At 42.5% G+C, this 24,526-nt stretch overlaps 2 protein-coding genes across 3 annotated transcripts; both read left to right on the top strand.

The window, feature by feature from the left end:
• Positions 1–354: 354 nt before the first annotated feature.
• On the top strand, positions 355–16,368 carry p2ry8 (P2Y receptor family member 8; the record flags this gene model as incomplete). The annotated part of the gene is made up of 3 exons (XM_083638201.1): positions 355–450; positions 14,282–14,604; positions 15,618–16,368. The coding sequence occupies exons 2-3, from the start codon at positions 14,309–14,311 to the stop codon at positions 16,366–16,368; spliced, it is 1,047 nt and encodes a 348-aa protein (XP_083494327.1). The 5' UTR covers positions 355–450; positions 14,282–14,308.
• Positions 16,369–18,120: 1,752 nt separating this feature from the next.
• On the top strand, positions 18,121–24,469 carry asmtl (acetylserotonin O-methyltransferase-like). 2 transcript variants are annotated; one of them, XM_083638518.1, is made up of 14 exons: positions 18,121–18,235; positions 18,386–18,517; positions 18,649–18,696; positions 18,803–18,867; positions 18,968–19,035; positions 19,290–19,398; positions 19,905–20,253; positions 20,344–20,580; positions 20,757–20,919; positions 21,779–21,978; positions 22,085–22,217; positions 22,303–22,443; positions 22,631–22,753; positions 24,067–24,469. In XM_083638518.1, exons 1-14 carry the CDS (start codon positions 18,143–18,145, stop codon positions 24,273–24,275), a joined length of 2,070 nt encoding a protein of 689 aa, XP_083494644.1. In that variant the 5' UTR covers positions 18,121–18,142; the 3' UTR covers positions 24,276–24,469. The 2 variants fall into 2 exon arrangements, with proteins under 2 accessions (XP_083494644.1, XP_083494645.1); XM_083638519.1 differs by lacking the exon at positions 24,067–24,469 and adding an exon at positions 23,232–23,936.
• Positions 24,470–24,526: the final 57 nt, after the last annotated feature.

The raw sequence follows: 24,526 nt of genomic DNA, 5'->3' as shown, positions 1-24,526 counted from the left end.
TTTGTTTTTTCTTTTGTCTTTATGGTCATATAACAATGTATCCATCATGTGACATACATCACTGCAGCATACATATTCTGATAGTCCAGGTTGTCCTGAAAAAAGAAAAAGTATATCACTTCAGTGTTGTAGCATTTCACAGGCCGCATGGGAAATAAGAGAACAATTCATATAATCGCGATCAGCACTAACTCTCGATGGTGTCAGTGTGTAGGACGGCCTCGCATCAGCCCATCTGCTCCAGGAATGAATCTGCTGGTTGGGTGTCACTGTCAGTGCAGTTGTTGGGGTGAAAGCTGCCACATGTGACACACTTCCTGTCACCACTAACTGTAATGGCCCCATTTCCTCAGTTGTGACAATATCTGTTCATCCATCTCCAACCGTCTCTCACATGCCTGCCTGCCTGACTGACTGTCTGCTCTCCGTCTCCTCTGCCCCTCCGTTCTGGTGAGCGCTCAACTGATTTTTACTGGGATCATCCTGGATACTGCAACCTTTATTATCAATTCTGTTATACACAGATACTACATATTTCCAATATTAAGATGATCATGAAGTAGACTAGGCAAAACTTTTTTTTTTTACTTTAATGTTTTATTGAGTTTTAGTTAGTGCATAGAGTACAGTACAGACAGTACTTTATTGTCACTTCATGGTACAAGTATCACGAGCGAAATTCTGCTTGGTTCGCTCTCAGAGTCGGAGAGCAAAACCGGGTCGCCATTGAACAGCGCCAGCAATTTGGATTGGACAAAGCATATAAATGAAATAACTCAGAATTCACATTATTACTAGTTAGAAAAAGTAATAAAGGCACACTTCAATGCATACAACGCAATGCATATTCAATGCATACAATGCATACAACCAAAAGTATTTTGCCTGTTGACTTATGATTTGTTGACAGTAAGAACAAATCAAAACAAAAATCAAAACAGATAACAAATAACAAAACAGCCATGGTTGCAATACAGATCAAGTATTTTGAATTTTATGTGTCAGTTGGTCCATGAGCATTTTCCACTGTTTCGTAAGCCATCCATTTCTCCCATTTCGTAGCAAAGACATCTTCTCTCACTCTAATCAGATTTTTTTTAATCCATAATATACTGTAAACCTCTTATCATTTTTAACCATTGATCTCTAATAGGTGGAGTTTTGTACCAATTCCTGGTTATCGCCTTCTTGCTTGTGATCAATAATATCTTGACTAAATATCTATCATTGTCATAACACAATAATTTACACCCTATTTCCAATATACATCATTTTGCATTCCTTAGGTACTTCATATCCAAAATGTTCTTAATCGTAAGGGTTATTAGGGTTAGGGTTAGGGTTACATTTTCCCAAAATGGCTGTAACTTATGACATTCCCCAAAAAATGATGTGTGGCCTGCTTCCCCATCCCTACATAACTCCCAACATGATTGCTGTGAATTAGTTTGCTTACTCTTTAATTTTGGTGTAATGAAGTCGTGTCTGGTTTTTCCATCCAAATTCCCTCCATGACCTTGCATTTGTAGTGTAAGTAAGTAAGTAAGTAATACTTTATTTATATAGCACTTTTCAAATCCATGGATCACAAAGTGCTTTACATACAGGAAATAAAAACAGATTTATAGCAGGTTCGTTCGTTCAAAATTTAGCCAACAAGTACACAAAAGCAGGCTAGAAAAACGTCAACCGGCACAAACTGCAACAGGTACATAACAATAGCATGTGAAGGAACAGCACATAAAAACAACAAAAATTAAAACCAATCAGGCAACACTAATAAAAATAAAAGAAGCGAGTGGGATAAAATTAATAAAAGGCTTGTTTAAATAAATAGGTTTTAAGAAGTGATTTAAAAGTGTGGTGTGTTGTTGTGTTCTCTTGAGGCATTCCTCCATTGTAATGTCACTGTTCAGTTCCTTCTTCCACTTAGCCTTAATATATATAGTAGAGGAGGCTTTACAGTCTCTTAGATTTTGGTATAACACCGAGATTGCCTTATTGACTTATTGGATCTACTGAGTTTTGTCATGTTTTACTAGTTTGGTATTACCAAGTAAGGACGGAATCTGCTACAGTCATCTCAATATCTTTCCACTTTGTGTTGGAGGCACTTTTGTGCCTAGTACAAATAAACTTGCCTTTTCTTTTTTGTTACATTAAAGAAATGTATTTTAATCATTCCATCAGTATTTTTGACACATGTAGGAACAGCACACTTTCTGTTACATCATTTTCAGCATAGACTGTATTTTCGTCTGTGGTGTTTTTATGACTTATGTGTCTGTTGATTGATTAGCTTCAGTTTAGTTTGTGGTTGACCTTCCCCCAGCATATGCACCACGCGCATAATCGAAAGTTCTTGTAGGCTATTCCTAGTCAGTGTTGAAATGCTGAGGTTATATAGGAGAGGAAGTAGCAACTATAGCCACAATCACTTGTCTTGACGCCTGTTATTTCATAATAATAACCCTAACCCCGCTAACCCTACTCGCAATAATGTCACGCATGGGTATACTGGTCTGATGGTAGAGGTGTGGAGGATGCTGCTATTACACTGTTAAACTTTCTATCCACCTTATTTTTGAATGCCCCACTGTAAAAAAGAATCGTGGGTACAAGGTCCGGTTTAACGTGACTCATTGTTGTCGCTTGCCATTTCCTTTGTTATACTCTGGCTGCAGACCCGAATTATAAACCGGAAGCTGGAGTCCGTTATAAAAGTTATAAATATAGTCACGTTATAAACAACTAACCAACGCTGGAGGTCCGTATGGAAACTCGAAATGTATGTTACTCGAAATGGTTAAAAGTTAAATCAATTTGGTGGCGTTTTACTGCCATGTAACATAGCTAACTAGCCGCTAACATTAGCCACAGTCATACCCCGTTCAAGACAACTCGGACCGCCGGAAAAAATGGGTTCCGACCTGTAAAAAGTGAATTGAACGGTCGTCCAGGCCATAATTACAGCTCGGAAATTCGGGTATCATCCAGAGCTCCGGTTTCTCCGAGTTGACGTCACAGCCACATCAAAATGGCTACTTGCATCGTTAATGATAATCACAGAATTATTATAAAGACGTTTGTTGACGTTTTAACACACAAGTTGAGTTCTTAATTATGTAATGTTAACGTTTCATATGTGTTTGTATCATCTGTGTTTCGCTCTGTGTGAAATTCAGCATTCAGCATGTTCGGTTAGCATTGTTCGCTAGTAGGTGCTAACGCGGGTTGCTATAGCAACAGTTTGGGCTTTCCCCCCCGAGCGGGAGGTGCAGCGTGAACGCAATCTGTCCAGGGCGGAGGTTCCGTGTTGAAACCTCCGGCGGGCCGAGTTGTCATGAATGCGGTATTAGTAGCCGACTACCCACAATGCATTACGTTATCCCAGCACCCGAACGACACGGCTGTAGAGCAGAATGGCTCTGCTGTAAAAGGGTAAAATCCTCAGACGTTTTTTTTGTCGGGGGCTGGGGGGTTATCTAAATTGATTACACCGGAAATAGAACCCATAGTTAACGTAAGGCAAAATGGCCGCCAAAAATAAGGTTGATACCAGCATTTAGATCGACCAAATCTCATGCCACACTCCTATTTATTGATTTTCCTTCAGCATTACCATCCAACCCTTCCTGCTTGCCGAAAGGCTCATTCCCAATTTTAAACTTGATTCTAACTTGGTTGGTTGGATTATGGATTTCCTATAAATAAGTCAGTGTGTGAGAGTTAATGGTGCTCTCTCCAACCTGCTTTTCTCATCCACCGGTTCGCCTCAAGGTTGCTGTCTCTCCGACCTCCTTCATATTCTGTACAGTGTACAGAATATAAAGGAGGTGTACACTAATGACTGTTCCAGCAGCTATGTGAACAGATTAATTTTAAAGTATGCTGATGACTCTGTCATTCTCAGCCTTTTAGAAGGGGAGAAACAGGACCACGTGCCGGTAGTGGACGACTTTGTTACTTGGTGTGATTGTTATGACCCGGTCTAAGGGTTCTAGGTCACAAAATGTTGGTCTCGACCTAGTTTCAAGATGAGAACCAGTCATGTTACCTCATATCACAATAGGCATCAGCGCTCAACATAAATCAAGTGTAATCCAAGTGTGATGTCCATTATGACATGTGTCTCCTGACTCATCACCCCATCCTCAACAGCCAATCAGGCACTGTCAATATAAATATGACGTTGGTAATGATGTCACTGCCGAGGCTATCACGTGGCAATACATATAGCCATGGTCAGGGTGTCATCATCCTCTTTCCCTGATCCGTCACCTCATGGTCGCTGTACCTGGGCTGATTGTATCCCATCCTCTGGGGGGGGGATTCTCTATCCTAGTCTGAGCAGATGCCCTCCTCTCTCACCACAAGAAGAGAGGCATCTTACCACGGAGTCATTATGCCAAAGAATCAGTTGCCATGCTGCCATGGCATTTGTGAATAAAGCTCGCTCGTAAAAGTTTACCCACTGGTCTCTCATGACTGAAATAAAACTAGACAAAGACAACCATGAAAAAGTAGTTTTTATTTTACACAGTAAAACACAACAGTGTTGCTGGTTCGCTACACTGACAAGCTAATAACAACAAGCTAATCTAAAGCCTCCAAGGTAGGCCGAAGCCAGGCTAGAAGAAGGCATTTATTTTTAGAAATAGTTCATATATAAAGGCCAGTTAGGCAATGTTTGTACCTGACATGTTTCGGCTGCTGTTTCTGCAGTCTTCATCAGAGGTGTCACGTGATGTTGGAGTGACCATATAACCACACCATACCAACATCACTTGACACCTCTGATGAAGACTGCAGAAACAGCAGCCGAAACATGTCAGGTACAAACATTGCCTAACTGGCCTTTATAGATGAACTATTTCTAAAAAATATATATATATAATATTTTTAGCATAAAAGAAGGCATGTTAGCAGCTACACATAGGAGTCGAACTGAGCACCACAACAAACATAATGACATTAACCAAGAGTTAACAGAACTAATGCACCAAATAACTGACAGAGTTTGCTAATAAATCTTGCTAATAAATCAAACAAGAGGAGTGAGAGGAGCAGTAGCACCGGTCAGCCACTGCCTGTTGTTTTGTTGTTTGTTTTCTGTGAAGTAACCTAGTCATTGGATGTTTAGATTGAGTTGTTTATGATGTTCATCTTGATGTTAAAACTCTCTATATACTGTATCTATTAGAAACTTTTTATATATATACTGTATATACATCCATCCATACATCCATCCATACATCCATCCATCCATACATCCATCCATCCATCCATACATACATACGCATATATACACATACATACATACATACATACATACATACATACATACATACATACATACATACATACACACACATATATATATACACACATATATATATACACACACATATTATACAGACACACTCCTATGTGTGTGTGTGTGTGTGTGTGTGTGTGTGTGTGTGTGTGTGAGAGAGAGAGAGAGAGAGAGAGAGAGAGAGAGATATATATGTCACTTTGTTGTAACTTTGAAGTGATTTGATTGACTTTTGACCTGTCAGTGTTGTAGAGCTAATTGCCTCACCCGCCTGATGATTGTCTAACCACCATCAGATGTGTGTTCAGGGTGTGGCCTAGCCCATATAACATCCCCAGTAGTGGGGCTCAAAAAATGCACTTTCAATGTAAAATAGGTCGCTTCCGGAAAGAAGCGCCAAAATTTGCACAAATACTCCTTGTGGATTGTTATTTTGATAAAAGTAACTGGCCACGCAGAAATCTCGATCTTTCCAAGATGGCCGCCATTTCCCGCCCCAAAAACACTATTTTGGGGGCAACTTTGGGTAGAATTGTCCAATACGAATGATCTTGTTATCAAACCATACATTTATGACCACAGAGAAGCCAGATTTGTTCCATGTAAATTTCTAAATGGCTGCCATTTCAAAGATGGCTGCCATTTCAGCTATTTTTACCATTAGTGGGGCTCAAAACAGCACCTTTAGGTCGCTTCCGGAAAGAAGCGCCAAAATTGGCACAAATACTCCTTGTGGACTGTTATTTTGATAAAAGTAATTGGCCACGCAGAAATTTTATTTTTTTCCAAGATGGCCACCATTTCCAGCCTGAAAACACTATTTTGGGGGCAACTTTGGGTAGAATTGTCCAATATGAATGATCTTGTTATCAAAACATACATTTATGACCACAGAGAAGCCAGATTTATTCCATGAAAATTTCAAAATGGCTGCCATTTTAAAGATGGCTGCCATTTCAGCCATTTTTACCATAGGATTTCACTGTCCAGGGCGATTTTGATGATTCTGGTGTCAAATAACAGGTTTTTAACTATGGAAAATCAAAATCAAAATTATACATCAGAAATTATTTGTATATCTCCTTTTACCATTTACTCTAAAATACTAAATCTCTAAAATACTGTTGTTTATGCATATTTTCACATTACTTTGAAAATATATGCAGAGTAAATGGCAAAAGGAGATATACAAATAATTTCTGATGTATAATTTTGAAATTTCCATAGTTAAAAACCTGTCATTTGACACCAGAATCATCAAAATCGCCCTGGACAGTGAAATCCTATGGTAAAAATGGCTGAAATGGCAGCCATCTTTAAAATGGCAGCCATTTTGAAATTTTCATGGAATAAATCTGGCTTCTCTGTGGTCATAAATGTATGGTTTGATAACAAGATCATTCATATTGGAAAATTCTACCCAAAGTTGCCCCCAAAATAGTGTTTTCAGGCTGGAAATGGCGGCCATCTTGGAAAAAAATAAAATTTCTGCGTGGCCAGTTACTTTTATCAAAATAACAGTCCACAAGGAGTATTTGTGCCAATTTTGGCGCTTCTTTCCGGAAGCGACCTATAGGTGCTGTTTTGAGCCCCACTGCAGTACCTGTTGTCATACTTGTTGATCTTGAAGAATGCCGGAAGGACACTTTTTTCAACATTAAAGGAGGACTTACCTCCAAAACACTTTTTTTCAGCTTTTAACCAATATATATGACTTTGGGGGTGATGTGTGAAGAATTCTGGTCAAAATTTCCACATTTGACACCAAACTGTTGCCATTTTACCATTTGTATCATTTTTCAGCAGCATACCTGGCATAAGCGCCCTCTAAGGGTCGAACACTGCTTTTTTTTTCTCTCTCAAATGAATGGGAGATTAGGGGCACACTGACGTCACAGTGCCCCCAAAGACTATGGGATTTCAAGATAATTACTCCCCTACCCCCCCTGTACCCTTTCGGCTCCTCAGAACTCCAGCCTATTCCTATTGAAGTTTGCTCTTAAAATACTGAACCAAACGTCGTCAAAGTTGGCACATGTCTTAATTATAGTTAGTTTCCCGCTGAATGTGTCACTACTTTATTAATATATTACCTGGATAAGCTCGAATGATGATGTTTATATTATCAGTCCGAGTTGTAAGCACTGTCTCCAGCCCAGGCAGGCGGGAGAGAGTCGTACTGTAAAACCTCATGCGCGCGCAGCACCAGCTGGGCTCTCTGTGCTCTGAGAGCAGAGAGAGCAGTCTGATATTTCCGCAAACAAATATGGTCGCAGTTTAGCGCACATGTAAAATATAACGCTATACTACGACGTGACAACGTGACAAAGCTTCTCTAAACACATCGGCTACTATCATATTTCCCTGCATCCCTCCTACTGAGATTATATCGGTAATGATTTTGGACAGACTGAATGCGCGGAGGAGGAGGAGGAGAGATCTGCAGCTGTGCCCTGAGTAACCCTGAGAGACACTCGCCTCGCTCCGACTACTGTGCCCATCTGTGAAAAGCGTCCTGTCCAGTCGCACCTTCGCAAACAGATGCGGGATTCCCTCAATCCTGTACCCAATCTCAGACTGTATTCTCTAAATCGCACACCAGCTATTTCTGTCTGTGTTTGTTTGTTGCTCCGTGAGGTTAGAGCGCCCCATGCATGCAGCAGGCTGTTTCGCCAGCCTGGGTCTGGCAGGAGGGAGGAGGCGCAGCCTGCCCTGCACTGCGCTGAGAGGAAAACTTTTGCACAACTTTTAACAAGAATCACGAAAAGCCCCCAAACTAAAATGAAAAAGGGACTATATGGCAACTTGGACGAGGGAATGACGTAGAGAAATCTCGCATTGTGTTACCCCAGAACGGGGGGTTTGTCGTATTGTGCGGTGTGCTGCTGTAACGAGCCCACGTCACTTTGCTCTCGTAACGTAGTTTAACACACTGCCATAGAGATACATGCAGAAAAATAATTAAATTTCTAGTTCGCCACTGAATTACCAAATTGATATAACTTTCAACCATTTTGAGCAAAGCTCTTTCCAAACAGGCCACCAGCGTTGGCTAGTTGTTGATATTTATAAAGATATGGGGCTCTATTCTCCCACAGGCCATCGGCGCTATTACGGGCCTTAACCGCAAAAAAACGTGCCTTGCGCCTGTTTCGGCAAGATAGCAATAGGCTTTAGGCTGCCAAATGCGCTTTAGGCCGAATGGGCGTGGCGCAGTCCCAAAGTGGGCGTGTCGGCGCTAAATACCAGCCTAGTTATATCTTGGGAGCTGGCCTACATTTAGCGCTTTGCGCTTTTGAAAAGCAGGCCTATTCTTTGCCTTCACTGCTTCTTCTCTGTCACCCTTCTCTCTCTCTCTCTCTGAGTTCCCAGCATGCATTGTGTTTCTTCATTTCGCTACTAAATAGCCACCAAATGAGCCAAAATAGATATAAAAGGTAGTTCTAAATTAATGTGTAATGGTAACACAGCCTGCCATTGTCAACATTTCAATATTGGACCAAATAAAACCTCGAAATGAAAACACCACCCTATGTGAAACATATATGTCCTCCTGGGCATATATATACCCCTTGTCGAGTTAACGTGATTTAGAGAAGTAACAGCGGAACGCGCTTCGGAACGCGCTTCTAATGGCATCTGCTATACTGTGATGTTCCTCCAATAACTTGGCCCTATTTCACATTTAGTTTTACAATAAAAACACATTTATGCAATGACTTGACATAATGTAGGGTATATTTATGTGCATCATCCTTCCTGCAGCAGGCGAGAGAAAATGATATCTTTCTGGACAAACTTTCACCAATCGGCTATATTTTTCTAGCTGATGCATAGAACATTATTTTCACTTTGATCTTGCTATAGTGTAGCGTATTTACATGCTTGCAGTATTGAAACTGCAGTTAGATTGGTTTGAGAAGCATAATAATATGGAATAATAGCCTATAATGCAGACAGACAGGCTGGATGAAGGGAGGGGGGGGGGGGCAGAGCGTTTGGCTTTCATCTGGTTTTGCGGGATCACTGGAATTGGAGCTAAAAAGGCAAGCGTGCGATTCGTTTATTGCACTTATCCAATGAGCATGACGGTGCATAATTTTACGCCTAAAAGGCGTGGTTGTAATGCTTTGGGCTGCATCTAGCGCCAGCACGACGATATCAAGTGCGCCTTTCCACGCCCACTGCTTTGATCTGCGCCTGCCGCTCGGCCTAGAAACTGCGCCGATGCAACGGCCATGGGGCCCTATTCTCCCACAGGCCTTCGGCGCTAAAACGGGCCTTAAACGCAAAAAAACGTGCCTTGCGCCTGTTTTGGGACGATATCAATATGGCTTTACGCTGCCAAATGCGCTTTAGGCCGAATGGGCGTGGCGCAGTCCCAGAATGGGCCAAAGTGGGCGTGTCGGCGCTAAATACCTATCTTCCGAGCTGGCGTTAATTTAGCGCCTTGCGCCTTTGAAAAGCAGGCCTATTCCTCCCCTCTCTCCTCTGTCACCCTTACCTGTGTCACTCTCTCCCTCTCTCCTACTGACAGGAGCAGGCATTGGTGTGCGTTTACCAGTTTATTGTGAAATAAATCCTTCCGCGTTGAGTTACTGTCACAAGCCTGTGTGACAACGCGTCCAGCCTGGGTAAAACAACTCCGTGTACCGCTTTGAGGCTGCAGGCAGTCTGACAGGCACAATACGACTGTCTCTCTCTGACTGCCTGTGAATGCCCCAGCATGCAATTGGGTACTCAATTTCGCTACTAAATAGCAACTAAATGAGGCGAAATAGATATAAAAGGTCGATCTAAAATAATGTGTAATGGTAACACAGCCTGCAATTGTAGAACATTTCAATATTGGACCAAATAAATAATCGAAATTAAAACACCACCCTAAGTGAAACATATATGTCCTCCTGGGCCTATATATATCCTTTGTCGATTTAACGTCATTTAGATAAGTGTCAGAGGAACGCGCGCGCTTCAGAACGCGCTTCTACTGTCATGTGCTATACTGTGATGTCCGCTCCAATAACTTTGCCCAACTTCACATTTAGTTTTACAATAAAAACACATTTATGCAATGACTTTACATAATGTAGGGTATATTTATGTGCATCATTCTACCTGCAGCAGGGGAGAGAAAACGATATCATTCTGAACAAACTTTCACCAATATAAAATTAATCTCATCATATAGGGATAGGCTATATTTTTGTAGCTGATGCCTTTAGAACATTATTTTCACTTTGATCTTGCTATAGTGTAGCGTATTTACATGCTTGCAGTATTGAAACTGCAGTTAGATTGGTTTGAGAAGCATAATAATATGGAATAATAGCCTATAATGCAGACAGACAGACTGGATGAAGGGAGGGGGGGGGGGGGGGGCAGAGCGTTTGGCTTTCGTCTGGTTTTGCGGGATCACTGGAATTGGAGCTAAAAAGGCAAGCGTGAGATTCGTTTATTGCACTTATCCAATGAGCATGACGGTGCATAATTTTACGCCTAAAAGGCGTGGTTGTAATGCTTTGGGCTGCATCTAGCGCCAGCACGACGATATCAAGTGCGCCTTTCCACACCCACTGCTTTGCGCTGCGGCTGGCGCTCGGCCTAGAAACTGCGCCGCTGCAACGATAGAGCCCATGGCCCCTCTCAAATAAATTATTTTTGAGGCAGTAGGCAAACTGTAATGGCGTCGATTTCCGAAAAAGAATCTTGACTTGAACACAGCCAAAGAGTCCAGTATAGACAAGAGCATATGTCATTTCTTGGTTTTTTCCATAGGTATTTTCAAATCACTGTTCTAATACATATCTAGGGGGTAAGTCCTCCTTTAAGTTTACTTCCAGTGGTCGGCACCTCACTACAGTTTTTGGTGTACATTACCTTTCCTTTTATGTATCCTTCATCCCTTGTGCCATCAACATTTAGTGTGGTCTTGACTATATTTCAATCACGAAGACTGACTTCTACAGCATCATTTAGTGCTCCCCATGCTGTACACGCCCCTTGTCAATCAGGGTGTGTAACACCTTAGTGACATCACTGATGACATCACAATTGCTCAAGTGACATCACTGATGACATCACAAATATTTCTTCACTGGGGCTCCATGGCTTCCAGCGGGCCCATTGTCCAGCGTGCAGAATCCAGAGCACTTCCATATTAGCGTCCACCAGCAAATCGGCTCGATCACACCGGCCGTCCAGCGTGTGGCCAGTGTTGGGGGCATTTCCGCACCAGGGATCATCCATCGCTCTCCAGGCAACACCGGGCCCCGTCAATCGCCCAGAATTCCCCATCGCCAGTGTCCAGCTGGGCAGCAGCAGCAGAAGGATGGCACGTACTGTAGCTACCTGATGTTGTCATCACCGCCCTAAACCGTATCTTTTCATACTGTAAGTAGAGTGCGGTAGCCTACCCCGTAATTAGCCGAGGTCTTTTGTGCCCACTGCAATTAGCATGTATAATAAGTCACGTACATGCAGGGAGAGCAGACTCCTCCTTTCACTCCCTCTCCCTCTCTCCTCCACACCCCTCCCATAGATACATGCAGGGAGAGCAGACTCCTCCTTTCACTCCCTCTCCCTCTCTCCTCCACACCCCTCCCATAGATACGCTGGTGAACCCTCATTGCATCCTTGCACAATCTGTAGCCTATGTCACTTTATAATGATGTTGCACAATGTCCATTTTGGCCACATAGAACATGTGTGCTTACAGCTGTAAATTACAGGTGCAATTTCTTATCTTATTTTATTTAACTTTATTGTAGATAGGCTTAAATGCTGTGCTTTCTTTACATGTTTTCATGGTTACATGGTTTCTATGTCTGACATATTTTATTTTTTATTTTTGACTAGACTCTTTCTCTTGTGTTTTTTACTAAGATGTAGGCTAGGCCTACTGACATTGGCTTGTAACACAAGAATTTCCCCCAGAGGATTAATAAAGTACTCTATCTATCTATCTATCTATCTATCTATCTATCTATCTATCTATCTATCTATCTATCTATCTATCTATCTATCTATCTATCAATCTATCTATCTATCTATCTATCTATCTATCATAAGTACAGAATTGGTCCCCTGCTTCAGAATACAGCCCGCGCCCCCCTAGTTACCCTGTAGCCTACAGTGTGTTACCCCGTAGTTATACTAGGCCTACAGATCTTGTTACCCTCTAGTAACTAGAGGGTAACAAGAGCTGAAGTCTAAATTCACTCCTTATACCCCATAGTTATACTATAACTACATCCTTATTTGCGGGCTGTATTCTAAAGCGTTACCGAAAATAGTCTGGAATTGACCCGGAGATCCAAGGTAACAGCTGGCTCTCTGTGATGACATCATCGACAAAAAGCGAGTGTTATTTATATAATATAATATAATTATGGATTTTGAGCACTTTTGAAAACATTTGGGATAATGTAAGTGCATAACTAAAGAATATCCTATATATAACATATAGGTCTACTCGTTTTTAGACATTTTAATGCTATAATAATATAATGATAATGATAAAGGTTAAATGTTGCATTTTTAAGCCATTGCTGGCTATGCTCATGCAGGTTGTTGCGACCTGACCTTAAACATGCAGGTTATTGCTGACCTTTTTATCCACTACTGTCCAAAGCCCCAGCAGCTGTCATTGCTGGCTGCTGACTATCTCTCAATCTTAAATACTCCAGCAAGCAACAATGACAGCAGAAATGACATTGTTTAAGTTAGACACAGCATGAAAGGAGGAGCTGGGGTGGAGGTGGGTTGCAAACGGCTTGCAGAGAAAGCCGAAAACAAGAAGGCGGAAATTAAACAGCTTGAAATAGGGCGCTCTGTATGAGATTTGCCAATGAAAACCTAGAGGGAAATCAGCTGATGTGAGCTGGGTTTGTGAGCTGAGCTTGACTCCATGCCTGCCAGAACGAACGCAATATGCTCAACCTACTTGTTTTTGTTTTTTATTGTGAATGTTGTATTCTATTTTTTGTGTACACCCTGCTGCAAAAGTATTTCTCCCCGACTGGGGCAATAAAGTAAGTACGGCACAGGAAGAATGAAAAAGCACAACAATTGTCCCCTTTCCTGTGTGAAATCTTCATCTGTCACATGTGCAGGCCCTGTCACAACATCAGCTATATGCCACTGGTGCCCTGATAGGTGTGTTTCACACCTTGAGATCAATCAGCTTTGCATGCTGTAGCACAGAGAATAAATGGTGAAGGTGCACTCACTTTTTGAGGCATGTACACTATACCAGTCAAAAGAAACACCACATTTTTCGATATTTTTACTATTTTTCACATTTTAGAATAATAGTACAAAATAGAAAAAGCACAAAAAGGTGTGGACCAAAGCAACTCAGCAGGCAATGTTGCCCGTATCAACTTCAACTACTTGAAGATGTACACTGTATGTTAACTCTGTGAAGTACGCAGGTACAAATTACTTCTTATTAAATTTATTTATCTTTAAACTCTAAGCAGCTCATTTTTTCGCTTTGAGAATAATAGTATAGCCATTTAAACAATGAAATAACACAAATGGAATGCCTTGATGTAAAGAAATGTATACATAGGCATCAACTTCACTGTTCGTTTATCTAAGAACCAGCTTTCAACCATTTGAGCATACGCCTTTAGATACAAATGGCTTTAACAGAATGAAAGATGAAAGAGAGAAGGAACGCACACCAGAGCGTGAAGCATGCTGACAAGTGTGAAGAAAGGAAGTCGGTAGACGGACCGAAGTGACACACTCAGAGTCGTAGCCACTTGTTACCGTTTTCGACATCTTCTAAAAAATATATATATTTTGTGTAGTATGTGACCTCCTTTCTTCACACTTATGAGAGTGAAAAACCACACATTCAATCGAGTGTGTCCAAACGTATGCCTGGTACTGTATAGCATGCTCCTGCAATCCTTACTGAAGCCTTTGTCCGTCTGTGTAAACCCTGGCACGCAGGTAACGAGAGGCCGTTCCTGTCCCATCATGTCGAGGGCTTCTAACAGCACCAGGACGCTAGACAACGCCACCCTGTCCTTTTTTCACAACACCAACGCCAGCATCACCATCTCAATCATCTACATCATCGTCACTATTATCAACCTGGTGGGGAACGGCATCTCTATGTGGCTCCTCCTCTTCCGCACCTCCCCCAAGACTCCCTCCATCATCTTCATGATCAACCTGACGCTCACTGACCTGGCCCTGGGCGCGGCCCTGCCCTTCCAGGTCGCCTACCAGCTCCAAGGCTACAACTGGACTCTGGGCCCTGCCATGTGCAGGTATTCTTTAAGTATGCAGGACACTTGCCTGTTCATGGACCTGTTGATGAAGGCAACAGATGGTGCCATTTCCCAACATAGAAATACCTTTGCTTTGCATTGATTATCCTTGTTTAGTCAATTTCACACCCTCTTCCTATTGAAGTTATAATAAATGTATTACCTTCATATTACCAGTGAATAAACCTCACTCACTGAGCCCTCAAGACACGCTCTGTAGCAACAGAAGCTAGAGCTCATGGATTTTAGCCTCCTGGCTAGTGTGTCCGCCTCCCATGCCTCCCAGCTGCGGGGAAGTACACAATGCAGGTTACACCTAGCTAAGTAAGAGTAAAACTTGCATTCACATTGAGCCATTTATTTAAACTTTTCCATGTTTAGCCTGTTTGTGTTTACATTTATGGTCGACATAAATTTATGGTCGACATAGTTTGTCAACAGATTCCTATTTGTTCATAAAATCAATATTCCAATGACTATAAGTCTGCCCCTACTAGGGCTCCCACCAGTTGAGATCCTTTAACCTAGCCTGGCTCCAGACCTTTGAAGCCATGTCCACTCCACAGTTGTGGATTTGGCTGTTCTTGGTCTGGCATCGTCATGTGCGAATGCTTTTTCTCCGGTTGAAAATGTCCAAGTCACATTTTTCATCAATGGCAAAATTCGTTTTGACAATCCGTTGCTCGTTGTTATAATTGTTTTACAACTGCCAAAATTTTGTTGCCAAAGTAGAGGTAGCCTGCTGTGTCTGTTTCTGTTATGCATGACTACTACTAGTGCAGTGCTGCCGCCGGTTGCCGTGGACACCTTGGTCTCTAGTGATTGGTTAGGGAAGACCGAAGCCCCTCATAGAAATGCTCTGAAGTGACTGCAATCTCAGACTAGAAGAGGAAATGAGTTTATGAGTTGACGATTCAGTTTGAATATCAGGCTACCTTTAACCATTAACTAAAGCAACATCCAAATGTTGCTTTAATAATGATGAAAAACTCTCTTCCCTGTTTTCCCCACAGGTTCCTGACAGTTGCTTACCATTGCAACATGTACTGCTCCGTGCTGACTATGACAGCCATCGGCGTCGATCGCTACCTGGGCATCGTGCGGCCCATGCTGTACAGACAGACCAGAGAGAGGAAGTCCATCGCTGTCATCAGCTGTCTCTTCATGTGGGGCTTGGTCCTGGCCGTTCTCTACCCGTTCCTTACCACAGACCTGACCTTTTACATCCCCGAGCTGAAAATCACCACCTGCTTTGACGTGCTGAAGAAGGAGATGCTCCCTTCCACAGTGGCCTGGGCAACCTTCCTCTTCACCCTCCTGTTCGTCCTCTTCCTCTTCCCTTTCTGCATCACCACATTCTGCTACATCAGTGTCATACGCAAGCTGGCCCGAGACTCCCAGACGACGGCCCAGAAGGACAAAGCTATACGTCTGGCCGTCATTGTTCTCCTGGTCTTCACCCTCTGCTTCGCTCCCAGCCAGATCCTCCTCATGGCCCACACTGTGCAACGACTCTTCTATAAAAAGTCTCTCTATGTAGCCTACAAGCTGTCTCTCTCGCTTAGCTGCCTGAACAGCTGCCTGGACCCATTCATCTACTACTTTGCTTCCAGAGAGTTCCGACAGAAGCTGAGGCAGCTGTTGAGGCTGAGGAGCCTGAGCAGTGTGGACGCCACCAAGGTGGAGCGTAAAGAGGGCCTCTACTCAGCAGCACAATACACTTCCAACGGGCAAGAGGGAGAGCAGAGGGAGAGCAGTCTTTGATCCCGTGTGACAGCATGCCATAGATGCATGATACAAAAAAACAGAAGTGAAATTATCTTGGCATTTGACCCAATAAAGAATGCTGTCATGCTCTCTCTCTCTCTCTCTCTCTCTCTCTCGCACACACACACACACACACACACACACACACACACACACACACACACACACACACACACACACACACACACACACACACACACACACACACACACACACACACACAGATATTTATCTTGATGTTTTGGCAATATTGTCTGTGGACTGGCATGCCAATGAAGCAAATTGAATTGAATTGAAATTAATTGAGAGAGAGGGAAGAGAGCGATAGAGGGGAAGAGAGAGGGAGAGAAAAAGAGAGAGAGCATGACAGCATTCTTTATTGGGTCAAATGCCAAGATAATTTCACTTCTGTTTTTTTGTATCCTACAGAAAACTTCAGGGTGTCTTTATGTCTGTGATATTTATTTCTTTTGAAAAGACTTGCGGGAGGGGGGGGGGTCCAAGTATGTGTATATTCATAACTGTATATAAGCTTCCTAACAGTTCCATTGTAAATGTAGCATAATTGTAACTTACTGTAAATAGACTGTGAATATACCTAGGCTATATCTATGAAGTAAGTTCAATCTGTGGCAATTCCAGCTATTCAACTACCGGTATGTAACTTGGTTCCCTTTGTATTATTTTTCTATTGCTTTCTTTAACAACAACAATAATAGCAATAATGCAGAAAATTGTCTGTGTTTGTTTGTGTCTGTTCAGCCTACTGTGTGGACATAATCTATGTAATTTTCACTTGTGGATCTGACCCTTTAATTAACTTGCTTCTCTCTGGAGTCTTCCTCTTCTGATGATGATGAGAGAAATGAGATGAGAAAATTATAACATCATAATAATAAAGATAATAATAATAATAATAATAATAATAATAATAATAATAATAATAATAATAATAATAATAATAATAATAATAATAATGATGATTATTTTATCTTTGTGTTGTGTTGTTCAATTCCACTGTGGATCCTCTTCCTGTATAATTACGTCATCCCGTACGCGCGGTCACGTGTCGGTGGTAGCACCCCGGTAATCAACTGTCATTCAGTTCCTTGACTTGTGCAGGTAGCTCGGTAAGTTTCTACTTTCCAAATATCAATACTTTGCAGTGCTAAGACATTTACGGCTCATTTGAAAGTCACTTAATGCACGTTAGCCTAACATGCATTAGGTGACTGGTGCACTACGCTGTGTGAACTAGCGGTCCGTACGTTGCTATGCTAAAGTTGGTGAAAGTGGAAGTAATGTTTGTCGTCAGCTGATGGACAGGCATGCGCTCAATAACGCATAACAAAACATAGGTTAAATGCACAAACCCGACAAAGCTAATCGATGTAGCGCAGCTGTACATGCTGACAGTTGTCCTGACATCCTGACAGTTGTGTGAAACATTACACTGTCACATTTAGTTCAATAAAGCTGTTTTGTACATTTCCAGGAATATCTAGGCAAAGCAGAGGCGTTTGACCCCATTATTTACATGCATGCTTTGATGCAGAAGTGACAACATGGCATTACAGTGTGTGGGAATAGTGCAGCTCATTGTCTTCCTCCACATGCATGTATCATGTGGGAAATGTGGGCCCGTCCTCAATGCATAACCAAACAGCCGTAGGCGCAGGATTCTGAGTCTTGCACACAAACACTTGACACATTTTCAATATTTAACTCTGTTGAACACCTAAAGGGCAGCACGGAGAGAGAGACGGCCACCATGGTGCTCTACCCTGTCATTTCCAAGCTCACCGGCAAGCTGGTGGTGCTGGCCAGCTCTTCTCCTAGGAGGCTGGAGATCCTCACCAATGTGGTAAGAGTCTCTCGTCTCTGGTTGAATTCATCTTGACATACACACAGGTTGGCAGGCTAGAAAGTTGAGAAAACGTCATGGCTCATAAATTGTCTGTGCTGTCAATGATAAATGTTAATCAATATACTCTTGTTGTCTCATATGTGTCAGGGCTTACGATTTGAGGTGGTGCCATCCTGGTTCAAAGAAACCCTCGATAAGAGAGTTTTCAAAGCACCCTATGAGTATGCTGTTGAGACAGCCAGGCAGAAGGCTCTGGAGGTGGCCAAGAGGATGCCCTTTGTGAGTGGAGCTCTAAACAATCCAGCTATGCTAGCTAAGACTGTATGGCCACTTTGTATATGATAATCTAAGGTTTTATTATATTATACAATAAATATCAAAGAAATATATTGTTTCTTGATTTTCTTTAGAAACACCTGAAGAGTCCAGACATTGTAATTGGAGCAGACACTATTGTGGTAAGAGGGGCAAAAACACATTAAGCATTTGATCTGCTTCCAGTGTGCATTGCTTATGTTATTTTATTGTATTGCATTATTGCATTGTATTGTTTCATATTCTCAGACTATAGATGACTTGATTCTGGAGAAGCCAGTGGACAAGCACGATGCTTACAGGATGCTGTCCAAGTTAGTATAATTTACTCATTTAATCTGTTCACATCAGAGACAGAAAACCGGAGAGGATCTGGTATAGAATGTCTGTTATATCGTTCTTTCCCTTTTGCAGGTTGAGTGGTAAAGAGCACAGTGTTTTCACTGGAGTAGCCATTGTCCTGTGCCACAAGAAAAAAGAAAGTAAGTCTAAAATAAACAATGATGATGTTTCCCCTTGAACAAATTAGCCAGTTTAGGTCATTCCTCCTCATCGTCTAGAGTGAGGTGCAGAAGAACCCTTTTGAGATCAAATATAATGTGGGATTTTCACACCAATTTCCTCAATGTGTGTGGGCGGGTTTTACTGGGGATGAACCCTGTTCAAATCTCGTAGTCTCCTTTCAGCCCATGAACACATTTCATTTCTAGTCTTAGACTGATCCTCTTCCCTCCAGGTGAAGAGATTGTTTACCAGATGATCGACTTCTACGAAGAAACTAAGGTGAAGTTTGCTGATCTGTCAGATGATATGCTCTGGGAGTACATCAACAGTGGTGAACCCATGTGAGTATGAAGACCTTCTTGAGTGTGAATGTGTGGAATAGCTCTTGATTGTCCAGTGTAGTAATCTCACCCAGCATCTGATCAATGGGGGTGAGCAGGTTCATCCGCCGCCTCGTGGACTTTGAGGCTGCCATTTTGTCCCAGCCTTGTTTGCATTGTACTGTTTGGCAGTTGTCTGAAATCATGGAGTACAGCAAGAAATAAATGATTGACCTAGTGCGGTGAAAATGTATTGGCACTATAGGTGCATGCATCTCTTGATCTGACTTTATGGAGCCTAGCATGTACATATATTACTGTGTGTGTGTGTGTGTGTGTGTGTGTGTGTGTGTGTGTGTGTGTGTGTGTGTGTGTGTGTGTGTGTGTGTGTGTGTGTGTGTGTGTGTGTGTGTGTGTGTGTGTGTGTGTGTGTGTGTGTGTGTGTGTGTGTGTGTGTGTGTGTGTGTCCGTGCGTGCGTCTGCATGCTGTATAAGTCATGTCACGTGTGTGTGTCTCTGTGTGTCAGGGACAAGGCTGGTGGCTATGGGATTCAGTCTCTGGGCGGCATGCTGGTAGAGTACGTCCATGGAGACTTCCTCAATGTGGTGGGTTTTCCTCTCAACCATTTCTGCAAGGAACTGGACCTCATTTACAACCACCGTCCCACCTCCTTGGACCTGGAAAATTCCTCAGCCAGCCTGAGCCACAGCAGCACTCAGACCACTCCGTCACTCACTGACCCCCCGGCCAGCCCAGCGACCCAATCCAGCCACAGTAGCCGCTCTTCAGGCAAACACAGCTCCCCACCCAGCCCCACATCCACCAGCCAAGCACACCACACCCAAAGCAGCCCCTCAGCCAGTCCGGCCCATAAGGTTAGTTTTCAGCTGTACTTTTCTTTGAGCACAGGGAGCAACATCTAGCACCTATTTTGCCTTATTGAAGGAAATAATCTCTCAATGTAGGTGACAAGGAAGGGCAGTGCAAGCGGAGTGGGTGAGAGTTCCTGGACGTTGGTCAACAGCCTGTCAAAGCAATCAGAGGGGGAGGCAGGGCTTAAAGATGCTGACCACACAACATTACCGTCGGTTACCAGCAGAGGGCCCTCGATCGAGCTGAACTTAATGGAGCATGAGGACAGTGAAGATAAGAAGGGCTTGCAGCGAATGATTGAACTGATGGATGGATTCAAAGCCTCAAAGGTATTCTATGGATGTGTGTGTGTGTGTTGATATTGTTATATGATTTTTTTTAAATGAGCAAACCAAGCAAACATGTCATAGCAACACGGGAGTAAAAACAAAAGTGACAATTTTATACTTCACATAAAATTTTACCCGTTCCTCAGTGACCATTCTGCCTCTCGTAACTGTTCCAGGCATTGTTTACAGCATCCAAAATGCGCATGTTCGACCTGCTGCAGAGCCAGCCGGGGCTGGATGCTGCACAGATGGCCCAGGAGATCAAAGCTTCTGTGAAGGGGACCGAATGCCTGCTGGAGGCGTGTGTGTCTTTGGGACTGCTGGAGAGCCAAGAGAGATGTTAGTTTACTCTGAGTCTGCACTGAGCAAATCTCTCTCTTACCAGGAGAGATGTTAGTTTACTCTGAGTCTGCACTGAGCAAATCTCTCTCTTACCAGGAGAGATGTTAGTTTACTCTGAGTCTGCACTGAGCAAATCTCTCTCTTACCAGGAGAGATGTTAGTTTACTCTGAGTCTGCACTGAGCAAATCTCTCTCTTACCAGGAGAGATGTTAGTTTACTCTGAGTCTGCACTGAGCAAATCTCTCTCTTACCAGGAGAGATGTTAGTTTACTCTGAGTCTGCACTGAGCAAATCTCTCTCTTACCAGGAGAGATGTTAGTTTACTCTGCGCTGAGCAAATCTCTCTCTTACCAGGAGAGATGCTAGTTTACTCTGAGTCTGCACTGAGCAAATCTCTCTCTTACCAGGAGAGGTGTTAGTTTACTCTGAGTCTACTCTGCACTGAGCAAATCTCTCTCTTATTACCTCAATCTGCACCTTAATATAGAGGGCACCTATTTTGATGAATACATGATTATTACTCCTTAATTATTTTTTTTATAAACAGATTGCAGTTAAACCTAAAATATCTATATAACTACTCAAGTAGCGGTAGCCTACTCTTATATTGCTGACATTTTGCTTAAGTAGAAGTAAAACTACTGGTGTAAAAAATCTACTTAGAATAAAAGGTAGTTACTTTTTTAGTGAAGAGAGCATTGTTAGATGTGATCTTTGCCATGCGATTCTAAAATAATTAGAGGACTGAGTTCAAACTAGATGCTTTTATTTGGAAATGACAAATAGATGTGATAAACAAAATCAGTGACTTCCACCCTTGACTGTGAGTTGCCTTGTCTTGCTGTCTCCACTCAGCATACCAGAAGCCGGTGTATGACAACACAGACCTGGCCAGGCGCTTTTTGCTGTCAGACGCTCCTTGGTCGCTGCAGGGCTACATCGAGCACTGCAACGAGCTTGTGTGGCCCCTCTTCTCCCATCTGGAGAGCGCTGTGAGGGAGGGAACCAACCAGCATCAGAAGGCCTTTGGCAAGAAATCGAACGATCTGTTTCAGGTGATTGTCTGATTGATTCACATTCAGATGTATTCTAAGATGTGGATGAAGTAAAGCCGGCGCTAATTCTTCTCCACCTCTGTGTATTGTGTTGCTCGCTCTGTAGGATGCGTACTACAACAGGCACGAAGTCAAACTGAGATTCATGAATGCCATGCACAGCATCGCCAAAGCTACAGGAAAAGCTGTGGCAACAGCCTTTGACCTCTCCAGTTTTAAAACGGCGTGTGACCTCGGAGGTAGGGAGACGGTGTACATGACTGAACACCCTGAAACAAGAAGCTCTTCTTCTACATCTAATATATATATATGTTTTCCTCCCAGGATGCACTGGTGCCATGGCCTATGAGTTTGCCAAAGCCCACCCTGGGTTATCGGTGACGGTGTTTGACTTGCCAGGCGTTGTTGAGATGAGCGGTCATTTCCGCCCGCTGGACATAGACAACAGGGTGTCGTTTGTAGCAGGTCAGTCTGAGTGTCGGCACCAAATCACCTTTTTGTCAGTGTGTGTAAAATGACACCATGCTAACTAGTTTATAGCTTAACTAGCTCATTTATATGTTGGACCTTGATGCTATTAGAGTGAATAAATGTAGACTGAGACTCTTCACTTTGGTCACACCTCATGGTTTTGTCTTCACTGTATGAACAGGAGACTTCTTCAAAGACAAGCTGCCCAATGCAGACTTGTACATCCTGGCAAGAATTCTCCATGACTGGTCTGAAGAGAAAGTGCATACCTTGCTGAGTAAAATTTCAGATGCATGTGCACCAGGTAAAATTCACAAACCTATTTATTTTTGCCCCGATATGTTTTGACTGCTTAATGAATTCTAAAACATTAAAAGTAATTCACTGATATGTGAGGAGGATGCTACAGCCCGGTGGTTCTCAATCATTTGCTATTAAGACCCAAGAATCTGCAGGTTTTCATTTGAACCAAACACTACTGCAGATGATTTCACTGAGCAGTTCCTCCTCTGTTGTTGACAGATACTGCAGCTTATCATCATTGGTGTTCACTGATTTTAAAGCCTGTGTACAAGCTGCAAAACTGTATTATTGCAAGATATAAATGAAAATCTTGATGTTAGTTTTGTTTCTGCCTGCTTCTAAATGTGCATCATTCTAAGAAGATAGGTACAATACTGCTACTATGTTACTGTAAGATACTGTAGCAGGTACAATGCCGCTACTACTGTATAAGAATGTATTTCTGCATGCACCCACATGCACTTGCACCACGCTGCCAGGATGCGGACTCCTGGTGAGTGAGATCTTCCTGGACGAAGACAGACGGGGGCCGAGTCGCGGGCTGCTCCAGGCCCTCAGCATGAGCCAGGGGAAGCAGAGGAGCGCTACAGAATACAGCCTCCTGCTGAAGAGCCACGGCTTCACCACACAGCACATCACACACACAGACAACCTCCTGGATACCATGCTCTGCATCAGAGATTGACCCAGAAAAAAGCCAACAACGGGAAATAGATCTTCTGATGTACAGTATATCATAGACTGAGATCAGGACTGTTTATGACGAGAGTGTAAAGCTGCCTCACTCCGCTACATCAGAGGGTGTCTTTTAACATTTGCTATTAACGATTTGAGCTGACTGCTCTTTGTTATAGACGGTTTTAACTTGACAACATAAACATTCTAAATTGCCCCTAGCTAATTCCTGTTGCAGTGTGATGCTAATACATTAGCTGCCAGGAAATAAGATAGACATTGCTGCTGCCAGTGGTTACACAAGTGCGATGGACATTCATGACTTCCAAAACACTAATGCAACATTTCACTTGAACTAAGTATTGTACGAACCTGCTCAATGTTGTTGACTGGTGACTTCAGCACTACCTCTTCTCCGCATTGACTATGTACTAATAGATACTGGACAAAATTAATGTTAATGTGTTTTGTGTGTCTCAAATGTAGATATACATGTTCATGTTCCTATCTTCCTCGCTGAAATAAATTCTGCTGTTGTGTACCTTTTTGAATGTGTTGTTATGGTGTGTCACAACCTTTTAAGATTAGCCATTTTATTATACACTCTGCTGAAGGAAATCCTCTTGTCTTGGGCCCCAGGCTGTGTGGTGCTAATTGCTGAGACCATATTGGATGGATCGACGACCCCCTACCCTGCTCTGCAGTCTCTTAACATGCTGGTCCAGACTGAGGGAATGGAAAGGACAGAGAGCCAATATACAAACCTGCTGAGCAAACATGGCTTTGGGGACATAAGTGTGGTTCACACACACAACTTTCTGGATACTGTTATTGGCATTAAGATGTAGCAAGTGTAAAATTATGATCAACCTTTGTATGTGTGTGTGGAAGATTAGATGACAATGCTCTTGATTGATTGGTTGATTTCTTTTCATTTTTACATTAATTTCATTATAGCAGACAGCCCTGTACTGTGTTCATTTTTGATCATAATTAAAAAATGTGTAGGTGTTTGAAAAAGGAAATAAAGGGGTGTAATGTTTTACCATCTTTCATTCAATACAACTTGTTAATGCCGCATAATGTCAATGTGATGGGA

Source organism: Poromitra crassiceps, assembly GCF_964638095.1.
Source record: "Poromitra crassiceps genome assembly, chromosome: 6".
Classification (NCBI taxonomy): Eukaryota; Metazoa; Chordata; class Actinopteri; order Beryciformes; family Melamphaidae; genus Poromitra; species Poromitra crassiceps.
The sequence above is the reverse complement of the archived record's forward strand: the minus strand, read 5'-3'. Positions and strand labels throughout refer to the sequence as shown.